Below are 12,754 nucleotides of genomic sequence, written 5' to 3'. Positions count from 1 at the left end.
CTTGATTATTCTTCATCGGTCTTTCATAGAATACCACAGAGGTTCACATGTGAAAATAAAAATCCGCACACACGATCATGCTGAAGCTAAGTATCAATCTAAACTTAACAATGAAGGGTCACCTAGTTAACGTTTTAGCTGACATATATTTAATGGATGTACACACAGCAGTAACACCTATCACATGTTCTTTTTAAAACAACACAATTATACATTTTTTTCAGTTAGAAATGATACATTTTGTGCGCTGTTATACATGGATGCATCATAAAAAAACTACGGCTAAAGCATGTGTTTTATTATTTAAGGTCTTTGGAGTAACCAGTCCGGTATATCCACATCTCAGCAATGGGTTAGGTGGAAGGAGCAATCGGACATTCTACCAGTGGTCAATGTTTTTCCGGTTCACCATAATTACAGTCTGAAATGCAATGTACTTGCATACAAATCATTTATTGTTTCGTTTGTATAAGTTTGTTTGTATGTGTGTGCTTTTTGAAAATTCGTATGAATATTTAATGATTATAACAAATATATTCAATATTTTCCACATAAAATCAGAAATAAATAAACCTTGTCCTTTGACCTCACATTCAATAGCGGCCTCAGTGTTACAAAAAACTGTCATTATTATAAAATTCAATTAAATCATTATATGGCAGAAACCTATTTACGGACGGACGGACGGAAAGTCGGAGGATTCTATGGATTTACTAAAAGAAAAAAATGTTCATAATTCGTTTTAGGATTGTTGTGTTATATACTTTAAACACCTTTAGGAATTCAATTATTTTAGTTTAAAACTGCATTAGCTATCATTTTCGTAAATTTTCTGATGAAATATGCCTTAACTTTGAATTATTTCTACTAAATTGTACAATTGTACTTTTCCTGTATAATTTCATTTGATATCCACAAATAAATTGCATCAGATACATGAAATATGTTTCTACATATTTATTGCCTTGCAAGACAAAATATCGACCGTGATAAATTCGTATGAATGTGGTTCCGGTGACCTTAATCCACACATGTGCTGTAAGGGTCGCTTCTTAAAAAAATAATTGCAAAGCCAATTAAGTGGTTAATCAACGGCAAGGAAGACCGACAGACTCAAGCCGTAAAAAAAGCTCGAATATAACGCAAGGTTCCTTTGGGAATTTATTGATTGTGATATAATGTGACACAAATATGGTCAGTAATTGTCATATTTATTTAAAAAAAAAACTAATCAAGAAATAGATGAAAGGAATTGTAAACAAGACACGTGCGTAGCTGTATATCTGTTAGTGTTATTTTTTTTTTACCAAGGTTAAAGTATTTTTAAACCAGGTGAATGTTCCGTCGGCAATCTTCGGAAGTAATGGCGGAAAATAATTAGACCAGAGCTCTCGATCTTCTTTGGTAAAAAAAAGACACTGTTTTTACAATATTCTGTAGGTATAATAAGATAAGATTTTTTAAACCAAAGTACATAACCAAACCGCATCGAACATTTCTTTCAGATTTTTACAATTTTTTTTATTGAGATATTTTGAAGTGCTTTACTTTAGCTTTAGAAATATTCATTGTAACGCATTTAACTCACCTAACCCTTGTGGCGATCAGCTCCTTGAGGAGCGTTATATATGGGTTTCGATCCTTTTGGATAAGCAATTATTTGCCTAGTATGTTCAAATTGTGTTCCTGGGTTTAATGCGTTCATGAAACTGTCTTTTGCAAGAAATCCTTGTTTGTTTGAATTTGCTGATAGTGCAGTGCCTTTGCTTGCAGTTAGTCTTTGCCACATATCACCTCGATTTGTGCCTTGCATTAAATGAGCTAACTGTTTCTCGGCAACACCATTAGGGATTGGCTTTATCCCAGCCGAGCTGGATGTATCCTTCCAGAAAGCTGATTGTAAGTCTACAGAGCCACCAGCACCAAATGATTGCTGTCCATCAGGTGGATTTTTGAATGAGAACTTGGCAGCTCTTTTACCGCCCTCATTATTGTTTGCAAAACCAGAATGACTGAAGTCTGATCTGCTTATTCCTTTAACTGCTCCAATAAAGCTACTGTCCCCAGAAAATCCTAGATCTCCTTCGGAGAGTTTGGAAGAGGATTTATCTCCTTTTACTACTATATTCAGATTAATTTCTTTTGTAGACGGTTGTGGTAAAGGAAAAGGCTTAGGACGGCCCCCATTGGCAGCCCCTCCTGAAATGACCTGATTTTGTAACCCAAGTAAAGCACTTGCAGCATTTATACCACCTTGTCCACTATTACCTCCTGAAACTTTTCCTGAACTTTCTAAGCCCAATATGACCGGTGACTGTCTATCCTTTGCACTAAATCTGTGAAGTATTGATATTATACGTGCTATATTTTGTTCGTTTGTCAAACGATCTCTCATTTTTGAATCGCGCAAAAAATCCATTAAAGCCCTTCGATCTTGTCTAGCCTCTACTAAAGCTGATAAGAACGCATTCGTGTTTATGTTGGAAATAATTGATTGTTTGTTACTGGAGGCTAAGTCTCCAAGGATAAGATTTTGTAGAAGTGCATTGGTTGTTGCTGAACTTGATGCCATGTTGTTACCTATGGAATTTCTTAAAAATTTAGTATTACCGCCGATTCCAGCAACTCCTCCGAAACTACCTCCGCCACCAGCTCCGAGACCACCACCTAAACCAGCACCCGAGCCCCCTCCAAACCCAGCTCTTGCAGCGCCTGCGAATCCCCCACCTGCCCCACCTCCGAATCCAACACCCGCACCTCCTCCAAATCCAGCTCCTACACCACCGGCGAATCCTCCACCTACCCCTCCTCCGAATCCAGCTCGTCCACTTCCACTAAAACCAGCTCCAACACCCCCTCCAAAACCTCCTGCACCACCCCCGAAGCCAGTTTCCACTCTACCACCAAGTGCACCAGCGCCACTACCGAAAGTATGCCACAATTCGCCCCCTGTCGTTCCTCTTCCGTCAAAATTTGAAAAACTATTTGAAAAATGTCCTCCTATTCCACCAGCAGAGTGGCTACTGGTGCCAATGCCAATAGCTCCTTGAACAAAAGAACCTCCTCCTCCTGCTGCCGAAGATGTTGCAGCAGAATTTAATCCAGATACAGACGGACCACCATGCGAAGAAGTCTTTGTTTGAGAGTTCATTGATTGCATGAGTGCTAACATTCCCATGCCCTCAAGTCCCATGTCAGTGGCAGCGGCGGTTAAAAAGGAATCGCTGAATGGATTTCCACCTTGGCCACCAAATGCTGTCGCATCGGCGCCAAAAATCTGTTCCCAAAGACTAGTTCCGCCACTTAATGCTCCACCACCGCCTCCCCCGCTGTTACTACTGCTGATGGAACTGGAACTACTTGATGAGCCCGCGGCAAGTAGAGCACTTGCAATGTCTATCCCCGTCTCTTCATCACCCTTTATGGCGCCAAACACAAGAAAGCTGGTGAATAACGTGACGGGAAACATTTTCTAAAACCGAGAACAAAATTCAGTGTAAGTTATGCTTACTGAAAGTCAACAATAGAGTTCGAAAAATTTGAAGTCGAAAGAATATATCGAAACGCGACCTTTCAAACTACTAATTATTCTTTAATCAGGCGTCATGATTCATATGCTTCAATTCAAGATTTGTTTTTCCAAACCATATAAATATATTAAGAGGTGATATAAGATTAGACAAGATATTTCTAAAACCCGTACCTTAGATCACCTGGTACATACAACTTGCCGGTGCAGATGAAACGTTTCAAATGAAAACACCAAAAATGTATCGATTAGAAAATATTAAATATTTCAACCATAAAACAAATATGAATGGAAATAAACAACAATAAAAATGCCAATTTGTATTTTCTTCATTAAAATTTGGCTCATTAAACCTGTCACTATATATTTATCATACCTGCAAACCACTGACTCTATTCTTTAATCTCATGTATTCTGTGTCAACCTAGTCATCGTTTGACTTTAATCAGCAAAACTTACCAAATCATAATTTATTATTTCTTAGTAAATATCCTTTGTAATACAATATGGGATTTTTTGTAATTTCGTGTTTTCACGTATAGATAGGTAATGAACATTTCATGTCCAATTATCTGTACGAGGCAAAAAACATGTTTGTTGATTTTTTGCTTGAATTGATTATTATGAATTCAAAAGGTGAAATCATTCTCCGTGTCTCAACTTCAAAAACAACTAATCGTACACAACAATCGGTTAAAAAATTATTTAATTCCAAGTGCAGTGACATAAGTGACCTGTCATTAGTGGGAAAAGACCGCAATAGTTGACACAATGTTAAAATGTTGCAAAAACTTAAAAAATTATGAGGAAGCTTAATTACTGTTATTATATTCATAAACGTTTAAATCATATTCAAATAAGAAAAGAGAAATAGAAAAGTCAAGTTGTCAAGATATTAAAATTAATTTATTTACCTTTAACAGAGAGTAAATTTTAGGTTCCCGCTTGTGTGAAGCTATAATTGACTAGACGAATTTTCGAGAACAAATCCAAACTGGACACGACAACGCTACTAGGTAATGTAGAAGTTCGATTAGATTCTGAATGTATCCAGGTAGCATTACTAAAATAACCAAATCGTTGATTGACCTTAAGATTTACCGAATTGAGGAACGATGCTCCAAATCGGCAGCAATTAAATGGTATACCAAAAACAAAAAACAAAAACAAAAACAAACAGTTCAGCAGCTTCTGAGTTATGTCGACTATGTACCATCACGTAGAAAAGTAAAGAACGGTTTATGTCACGTTGCTAGATGGTGTGGAAGTTTTACGACCGACTTCGTATAAAACTACACGAATCTGGTATCAAAGGCTTGCAACGCCAAGTCAATGAATATAACGAACCGATTCAAACAACTTGGTTAATGTAATTCAAAAGCAGATCTATAGGTGTGAACTAAAGGAGTATCCGGCAACAACGAAAACAAAACTTTTACCCCAGCGATTTCACTATTTTGTCTGTAAATATACAGAGCCTGCTTCGAGTGGCAAGAAATGGACATCGTCCTTGTAGGCCAATTGGATAAAAAATCGTAGTTAAATTGCGACAAATATTTTTTCCGTGTAGTACTTTTCCGCCGTAAAATGACTACCTTTTGCGGCAAGCACAAATAAGGAAATTAAATACCAAAACGGTAAAAATCTACAGTAAAACGATCATAAAATAAAGAAAATGAGATAGGAATGAATAAATTAAAGCTAAGAAGATTAGAGATATCTGCGTGCTATATTAAAACAATTTTTTTTAATGGACTTTACCTGCGCAGGGGAAATCTGCCGGTCCCAAGCCCGAAAAAAAGGAGGACGGTCTATATTTCCATGTCTTAACTAAAATAAGTCTTTTATTTCTTATATTTTATAATTATACTTGCCAAAGAGATGAACAATGAATTATAGAGATTTAAAAAAATGGCGAATAACATACAATAATCACACCACGCATCTAATGTAGCACTAAATCAATATAAATATAAATTTACCAATAGGATAATTAATTTATTGGCGGAATTTAATTACGAATAAATCGAAAAGTAAACTGGCGCAAAAGGAGTTCTGGCGCATAAGAGTCGTGGCACAAAAGACCTATTTTTGGCGCAAATGGAAAATGCCCCCAGAAATTATATGCGTCTGAAATTACTCGTTTGGTATACTCGATATACCTGCACAAATAAACTTTTGTTTATTGGTACAGTATAATGTCTTCCCGGGTCCGCTATACCTTTTCAAGCTCTTGGGGCAGGGATGGTTTCGACCACCCCATTTTTCTCGAGAACCAATATTTATATCTCATTAGTTAATTTGTTTAAAAATCGAAATTTGTCCGTTTCTAACCTCATTCATAGAAAAATATCGTGAAGGAATATATAATACCACTGAGTTTTAATAATGGTGTGGTTGAAAAAAAAAGATTACGACCACTTAAGACTTAATGGTGACCGACAACATAAAAAAGCTAAAATGCTTCTCAAAAACTTCATTAATTTATAAATTATTTGTAAACAATATTTTCAAGTCTTCCATTAAGTTCAAGTTGGCTGTGAGAACTAAATAAACATCAAAGTCATTCAAGTTCAACATTTTATTTCAAAGATAAAAAGATGACAATTTACAATAATTGCACATAAATTGGAAGTAATAAAATCCAAATAAACCTTTGAGTCAGGGAGCAACCATTAGTTTAAATTGGGATAAAATATTTTACCTTTTTTTTTAAGAGAAAAGTACTGAAATCATTTTTTTGTAAAACAAACAATTAAATATCAGAACAATAAGAGATCATACTTTAAAATCCTTAGCCCTGTCCTGCATTTTTATCTGGGGAAAATTTAGATCCTGCATTTTTTACTGAGAAAAACTTGGATCCTACTTTTTCATCTCAGAATAATTTTGATCCTGCCTTTTTTCTGGAAAATTAGGACTATGTCTATTTACTACAAATTCCATTCTAGTCCCATAAAACCAAATGGTAGTTCTCTAAGTCAGTAATAAGACATTACTGTAAACATCACTTTATAAGTGATACTTCCTAAAGTACAATACAGAATACAACTACTGGCACTTAATGTATGACTACAAAACAAAAGATTGAAATCATTGCTGATACTCATGTTAATACTGTGCCCTAGATACAGTGACTCTCTGTAATCTCCATGAGCAATTCATGTAATGTGAATGAAAATTTAATCTTCTTCATCTCTTTCTTTTTAAAAACAGATAAACATGTGTTTAACTATGACTATTGAATGTAAAAAAGCATTACATTATACCAGGGAGTGTGTATTGGATGTAATATAGTCTCTAATTCAAAAAGCTGGAATTTTCATTGCTTGGTACATTTTTCTGGTTTTCAGAAAAATCATAATTTGTTGTCACATATCTGGAAAAACATATTAAAAATAAACCTACCATACCTGTATTTTGCAGTGTAGTAAGGATTAAAAATATATACTTGTTCAGAATTTGTATATGAAATACTTTTTTGACAAAATCCTGTCCCCCCTTTTTCAGTATTAATGTGATTGGTACCTTACATGTGCAACAAATTATCAGTGACTTTCTTAACAGTGACTGATTTAAGGAGAAATACTTGCTAAATGTCAGTAAAAATTCAATTTTTAAGCAGATATTGTTTCCACCTGCTAAAATTTACTTGTGTGGTTTTACGAATATAAAGGGTAGTAAAGAAATAACTGATGGAACATAGATTTATTGAGTGGAATTGTTCGGTACTTGCTACACTAATTAAGAGAAAATATTTCTTAACATCAATCCCTGTTCCATAGATGGAATTTCATATTATTTGAAAAAAAAAATCATTTATTTAGATAACTGAGGTATTTAAAATTCTTCAAGATCCAAGTGTTATAGAAACAACTTTCCTAAAAGATTTGTATAAAACTGGTGAACTGAAATATAAAACAGGATAGAGCAGTCACCAATAAATACAATGGAATATCAATGATCTCCAAGAAGCCTCATGACTTTTTAGCATAATAGATCTGCCCAAATAAACTGCAAAGTTACAGAAAAAATACATTTCTTCAATAACAAGTTAATACAGTCCTTCAAAATTTGGCCTTCTAAAGGACATAGAAAACGGTGTTTAAAAAAAGAATCTACAAAACCCAACAAATATAAAAAAACAACAATGTATGAATAGAATTTGACAATAATAACATATCTGAATAAGTAATGATGAGATTCACTGTATTTTCAAGTATCAGTCTCTGTAAGAATCAGGCAGTATGTGAAACATGATATGAAATAACCCGTTACTCTGACAGGATAAACTGACTATTTGTAGGATAAAAATTAAGGAATAAAGACATGAGTTTCCATATCATTTTGGTCAAATGAATAATAATTTCATTGAAATGCACTGCATATATACATTTCAGAGGCAGCTAACCTCAATTTTTTTTAATACTCTTATGAAGACCTTTTCAAGCATATCTAGTAATGTAGATTCAATAGTGGTCATAGTGGTAGGTTTGTGTCATCATGTATCATAATATGTTGCCTGGTTCTTACAAAAACTTATACATTAATACATACATATCATCACAAAATGTAAATACAAATTTAACTTACAATATAACTACCGGTAATGTATTCTGAACTAATAACACCACATCCTTCTATAATGATTTTAGAAGTTAAGAATGAGACAATTCCTAAAAGACTGTGTTACTATAACTAGCGCAGTAGTCTATAATAGACCATGCCAAAGAAAGAAGTAATACAAATGGGACAAATATATTACAAAAGTTTATTTTTGTGGTTTTTTCTTGCTGAACAATGTTAATAATTAAGAATTGAATATTTCATTTTTTATGTTTCATCATCCTGTAAAAGCGTTGACAGGAGCACATTTTCAATGAAGCTTGCTAGTATTTCATATCCAATCTGTGTGATCAGTCAACTCTTTAACATGCCAAAGAAACATAAAAAATGAAACTTTCAATTCTTATAATCTGAAAGCTTCTTCCAAATTAAATTAAATTATATATTCTATAACAAAGGAACTTATTCATAGTAATTATTTTCTTGCTTAAGATTTCAGTGAACGTAAGATTTTTTACAGTTTAGGTTTTCTGTTAGTGTGACCCATTCTTAGATTACTAAATATTAAATTAACCACATAATTACCAACAAAGAATAAAACATCAATAAATTATTGCACTATAAAAAAAAACAAATGCTGAACAGAGAACAAATCTCATTCCCAACTAGTAAAACATTAGAAATGTAAATAAACATCTGATATACAACAAAACCTTACATAACAAAACATTGCTACATGATTAATTGCATAGTAAAATAACTAGAAATTATATCACATGTAAGGGAGACTATAACATATGTATTAAGCAAAAACCTTTAAACAATTTCACATAACATAGGAACACCATTACTATACTAATAAATTAAACAGCTGATACTTAATCATTGTGTAGAAGTGTTACATGTTAGAACACCCTGTTTCTCTTTCTTTAACCAATGACAGAGATAGCCATAATATTAAAAGAAATGCTCCCACAGTCCTAGCTCCTACCAACCAATTTGTGACCAAGACAAAAGATATATTCAAGTATGTTACAACTGTAATTCGAAAGCTGCACACCAAATTACAAATCATTCTTCCCAAAGGTTTAGCTGATGAAAAATTGTGTGGCACATGCAAAATCAGTGAGAACCCATTAGTCATAAAAAGGAAGAGGGGAGCAAAGATATATCATTTTAAAAAGATAAAACATATACTAACGCAATGCTGAGGGATTCAAAATGTTTGAAGTTCAAAACTACCTAACTCAAAAACTACATTTTGGATCACTTAACCTGCACTTTATGGTTCTCAATGACTGTGCAAAGTTAAAAAAAAAAGAAAAGAATTGATGCATTCTCAAGTCATCTGGAAACTGTCTGAGAACAGACAAACAGACGTGTTAACCCTGATTACAGGAGTCATACAATAGATTATGACTGATTAATATAACTTCTCCACCAAGCTTGCTCAAATAATGGGCAATGGAGTTACATGCTATACCTTTATGAACTAACACATTGAAAATTAGACTCAGTGTGTTCAGCTAGTAATGCAGAGCAATAAATCAATCAACCAATCAGTAGACCCTGTTTATTTTTAGTGTTTACATCACTTTCATTAGTGACAGAGACCAGAAGTTTAGTTGTGGAAGAAGCATGATTAACTGAAAAAAAAAATCCACTAACCAGATAACAGAATTGAGAATACCTTTCTTATGTAAAAAAACCATACAACTCTAAAAATGTTTTAGCTTTACTTTAAATATATCATTGCACATTGTTGTCAAGGAAATTACATGTGCAGAATGTATTGTAAAAAAATGACAATTGTGGCTATAAAATTGGTCAAAATGTTTTAAACCCAGTATTTTTCTTAGACAGTCACTTAACCTAAATCTACTTCATTCTCAGTCAAACAGCTGCTATATTTAAAGTAAGTAGACATATGCCTCCACCTTATTTAGTTTAATAGTCGTATAACTCCAAAACATAAATAATACTAATAAAAAAAAAACCACAAAGAAAAATAAAGAAATATAAAAATGGCAAGCTTCCGTCATCAATCTACATCATGTGTGATAAATCTTGAAACTCAGATCTGAAGAGATTTTAAAATCTATATCAAGAATTAAGACCTTAGAATGGAAGGCTTTTAAAACAACATACTATCAGCAACAAAAGGTCACGACTAAAGTGCTTTGGTAGGGACAGTCATATATCTTAAATATCTTTGTCATAAAAATTAGAGTTGACCTAATTAACTGTCATGCTTTGCCCCAGTTTTTGAAATATTCACTATTTCATTTACTCCAATTTTGAAATATTCACTACTTTATTTGTACAACAAGGTTATATTTCATTTGCACTATTTTCCAGGTAACCCTTAAGGTAAAGGTAGATAGATTAAGTTTCAAGTAAATAAGCACATACAAAACTGTAAGTTTTGGGTATAAAAGTTGTACACGTTCTCTAAGTATGGTTATCCAATCTGAGAAACACAAAGGCAATTGGTTATCGTGAATAACCAAAATATGATCACTCGTGCCAAGAACGCTTGAGGATTTAACTCGTCTGTGGAAGAAGTTCCGCACACTTATTAAATCTATGCAGTCTTCGGCACTCGTGATAATATTTTGGTTATTCATTCCTTCCAATAAATTATCCTATTAATATTTGATGGCCTAAAGTATAGATAGTCAAATGTTTTGAAAAATCGTGATAATTGTAATGATGTTTTAAAAAAAAAAAAAAAAAAAAACAACCCAAAACTGGCTGAGCCAGAATAACAGATGCAGATGGCAAAATTATCGTTCAAACTCAGAATGAGCACAATTATATTTTAGACATGCAGAAAATAGAATCACAAAAACTAGGAATTAGAGTTAGAAAAGCACATTGAGCAGGGGTAACAAATATTGCCAGCAAACAAAAATAATAATATAAAAAGTATAACCATAATATATTAAATTCACCTGTAATTGGCGCAGCAGTACAATATCTAGTAGTTGAAAATAAAATATGGTCTGTGGCACAAATGAAAGATTTCTTTGGCCCATATATAATACTAATTCGTGCAAAAGCAATATGTTGACCTAATCATCACTGGAGTGATGTTAAACCCATCATGTCAAACAGTTGCATAAAAATAATTAAGCTAACCTAATTTACCAGGATTGTGAAATGTCAAATGTGAATACCTGATATCAATGTTTTACTTTCACTCATATAGTTTCCTTTTAAACAATATGTACTAACAGGATATTTACCCTTCCCTGCCAGAGGTTCACATGTATACAGCTCCCACCAAGTAAAACAGGTATATAACATTCAATTTGTATAGGTTAAAAATATAGAAACGGGACATGAAAAAGACTGGATATAAATAATACGAGACACACCGACTTCAGCCAGATCATGAGTAGGAAAGTGGCTCTTGTATATAATTCCAAACAAATATTTACTGTGTAGAATATTAAAATTAATAATACAGGAAAATACAGTTTTATTATGGCACTAAGATAAGCTCCTGCTGTGATATGTTTGTTTATGAAATCAATCCTTTATACAAAAAAATACATAAAAATATTTAAAAAATTGGATTACAAAAAAAATTCTGTACTAGGGCCAACTTTTTTTAATTTCTAGCTTTACAGATCATAGGAGTATCCATAGGTCAAAGTAGCAATAATACTGCTAACATAACGTTACTATCACTCTGAAAAACAGAAGCTAATTCTATAACTAGAGGACCTGAATTGTTCACCTGGAACTCATTTTTTAGTCTCATGAATATTTGACATCCAGAATGAAAAATATACCAGCAATCAAAATATCTCTATCTACTACTGTTCTTCAATATAAGAATGACTATTTTTCTTTTCAAGGGCTGTAACTCTTGCTAGAAGTCAAACCAATTCTCAGTTGAATCTTTTGTAGGACTTATCATAAGGATCATTTCATCAATTGAAAGCACTAGTCAATCTTTAATTAATTTGAGGTACAAGAACTGGCTAAAAACTACAAAAAACTACTTTTTTCATTTCAAGGGACATATCTTAAATAAAGAGTCATCCAACAACTTCAACCCAATGGAGACTTTTGTAGAAATATCATTTCTGCCCTTTAGGGACAATAACTCCAATAAGATAACCTCCTTCCATTTCAACCAAATAGAAACTTATGTAGGCCTTATCATAAGGGACAATTCATCACTGAAAATTTCTTTCTATGTACTTATAAGGTTTTGTTATTTTTTTACCTTTCAAGGGCAAAAACTCTAACAAGGAGTCCTACAAAGCTTATCTTTCTCTGTCTCTCATAGTTTTTGAGATATACCTTGAAAAAGTGGCTCTACACCCATGTTCTATAAATAGACATGATGGCTATGTTCTTTCATGGAACAATAATCTTAACTAATTTCTTGTAGAATACCCTAAGGAACATTCATGCCAACTTTCATAAAAAATTGTCATGCTGTTACAGAAAGGTTATTCAAAGAAAAGTAAGCAGCCAAGGACAACAGATGCTATACCTGGCCAAGAGCATAAAAGTAGCACAGATTTGATCCATAAACTAATAGAGATAAAAACCTAGGCCTAGCATGCATGTAATCATCAAATTATTTTAGTTTATCTCAATATTAATAACCGTGCTATTCCTATTTTAATTAAAACATCA

General features: G+C 33.1%; 1 protein-coding gene across 2 annotated transcripts; it reads right to left on the bottom strand.

Moving 5' to 3' along the window:
* Positions 1 to 286: 286 nt before the first annotated feature.
* LOC148621688 (uncharacterized) lies at positions 287 to 4,952 on the bottom strand. Of its 2 annotated transcripts, XM_088576320.1 has the most exons (3): positions 4,444 to 4,952; positions 1,589 to 3,472; positions 287 to 421 (listed from the first exon to the last, which is right to left on the bottom strand). In XM_088576320.1, the coding sequence occupies exon 2, from the start codon at positions 3,467 to 3,469 to the stop codon at positions 1,589 to 1,591; it is 1,881 nt and encodes a 626-aa protein (XP_088432446.1). In that variant the 5' UTR covers positions 3,470 to 3,472; positions 4,444 to 4,952; the 3' UTR covers positions 287 to 421. The 2 variants fall into 2 exon arrangements, with proteins under 2 accessions (XP_088432446.1, XP_088432448.1); XM_088576322.1 differs by lacking the exon at positions 287 to 421 and having other exon boundaries at positions 1,193 to 3,472.
* Positions 4,953 to 12,754: the final 7,802 nt, after the last annotated feature.

This window comes from Perna viridis, chromosome 3, assembly GCF_037379345.1.
Source record: "Perna viridis isolate PV_CMFRI_1.1 ecotype Kerala chromosome 3, ASM3737934v1, whole genome shotgun sequence".
Taxonomy (NCBI): Eukaryota; Metazoa; Mollusca; class Bivalvia; order Mytilida; family Mytilidae; genus Perna; species Perna viridis.
Note: the sequence above shows the minus strand (reverse complement) of the source record. Positions and strands in the feature narration are given on the sequence as shown.

Bases quoted from the DNA above. Each gene is read 5' to 3' on its own strand.
- LOC148621688 (XM_088576320.1), bottom strand. From the start codon at position 3,469: ATGTTTCCCGTCACGTTATTCACCAGCTTTCTTGTGTTTGGCGCCATA.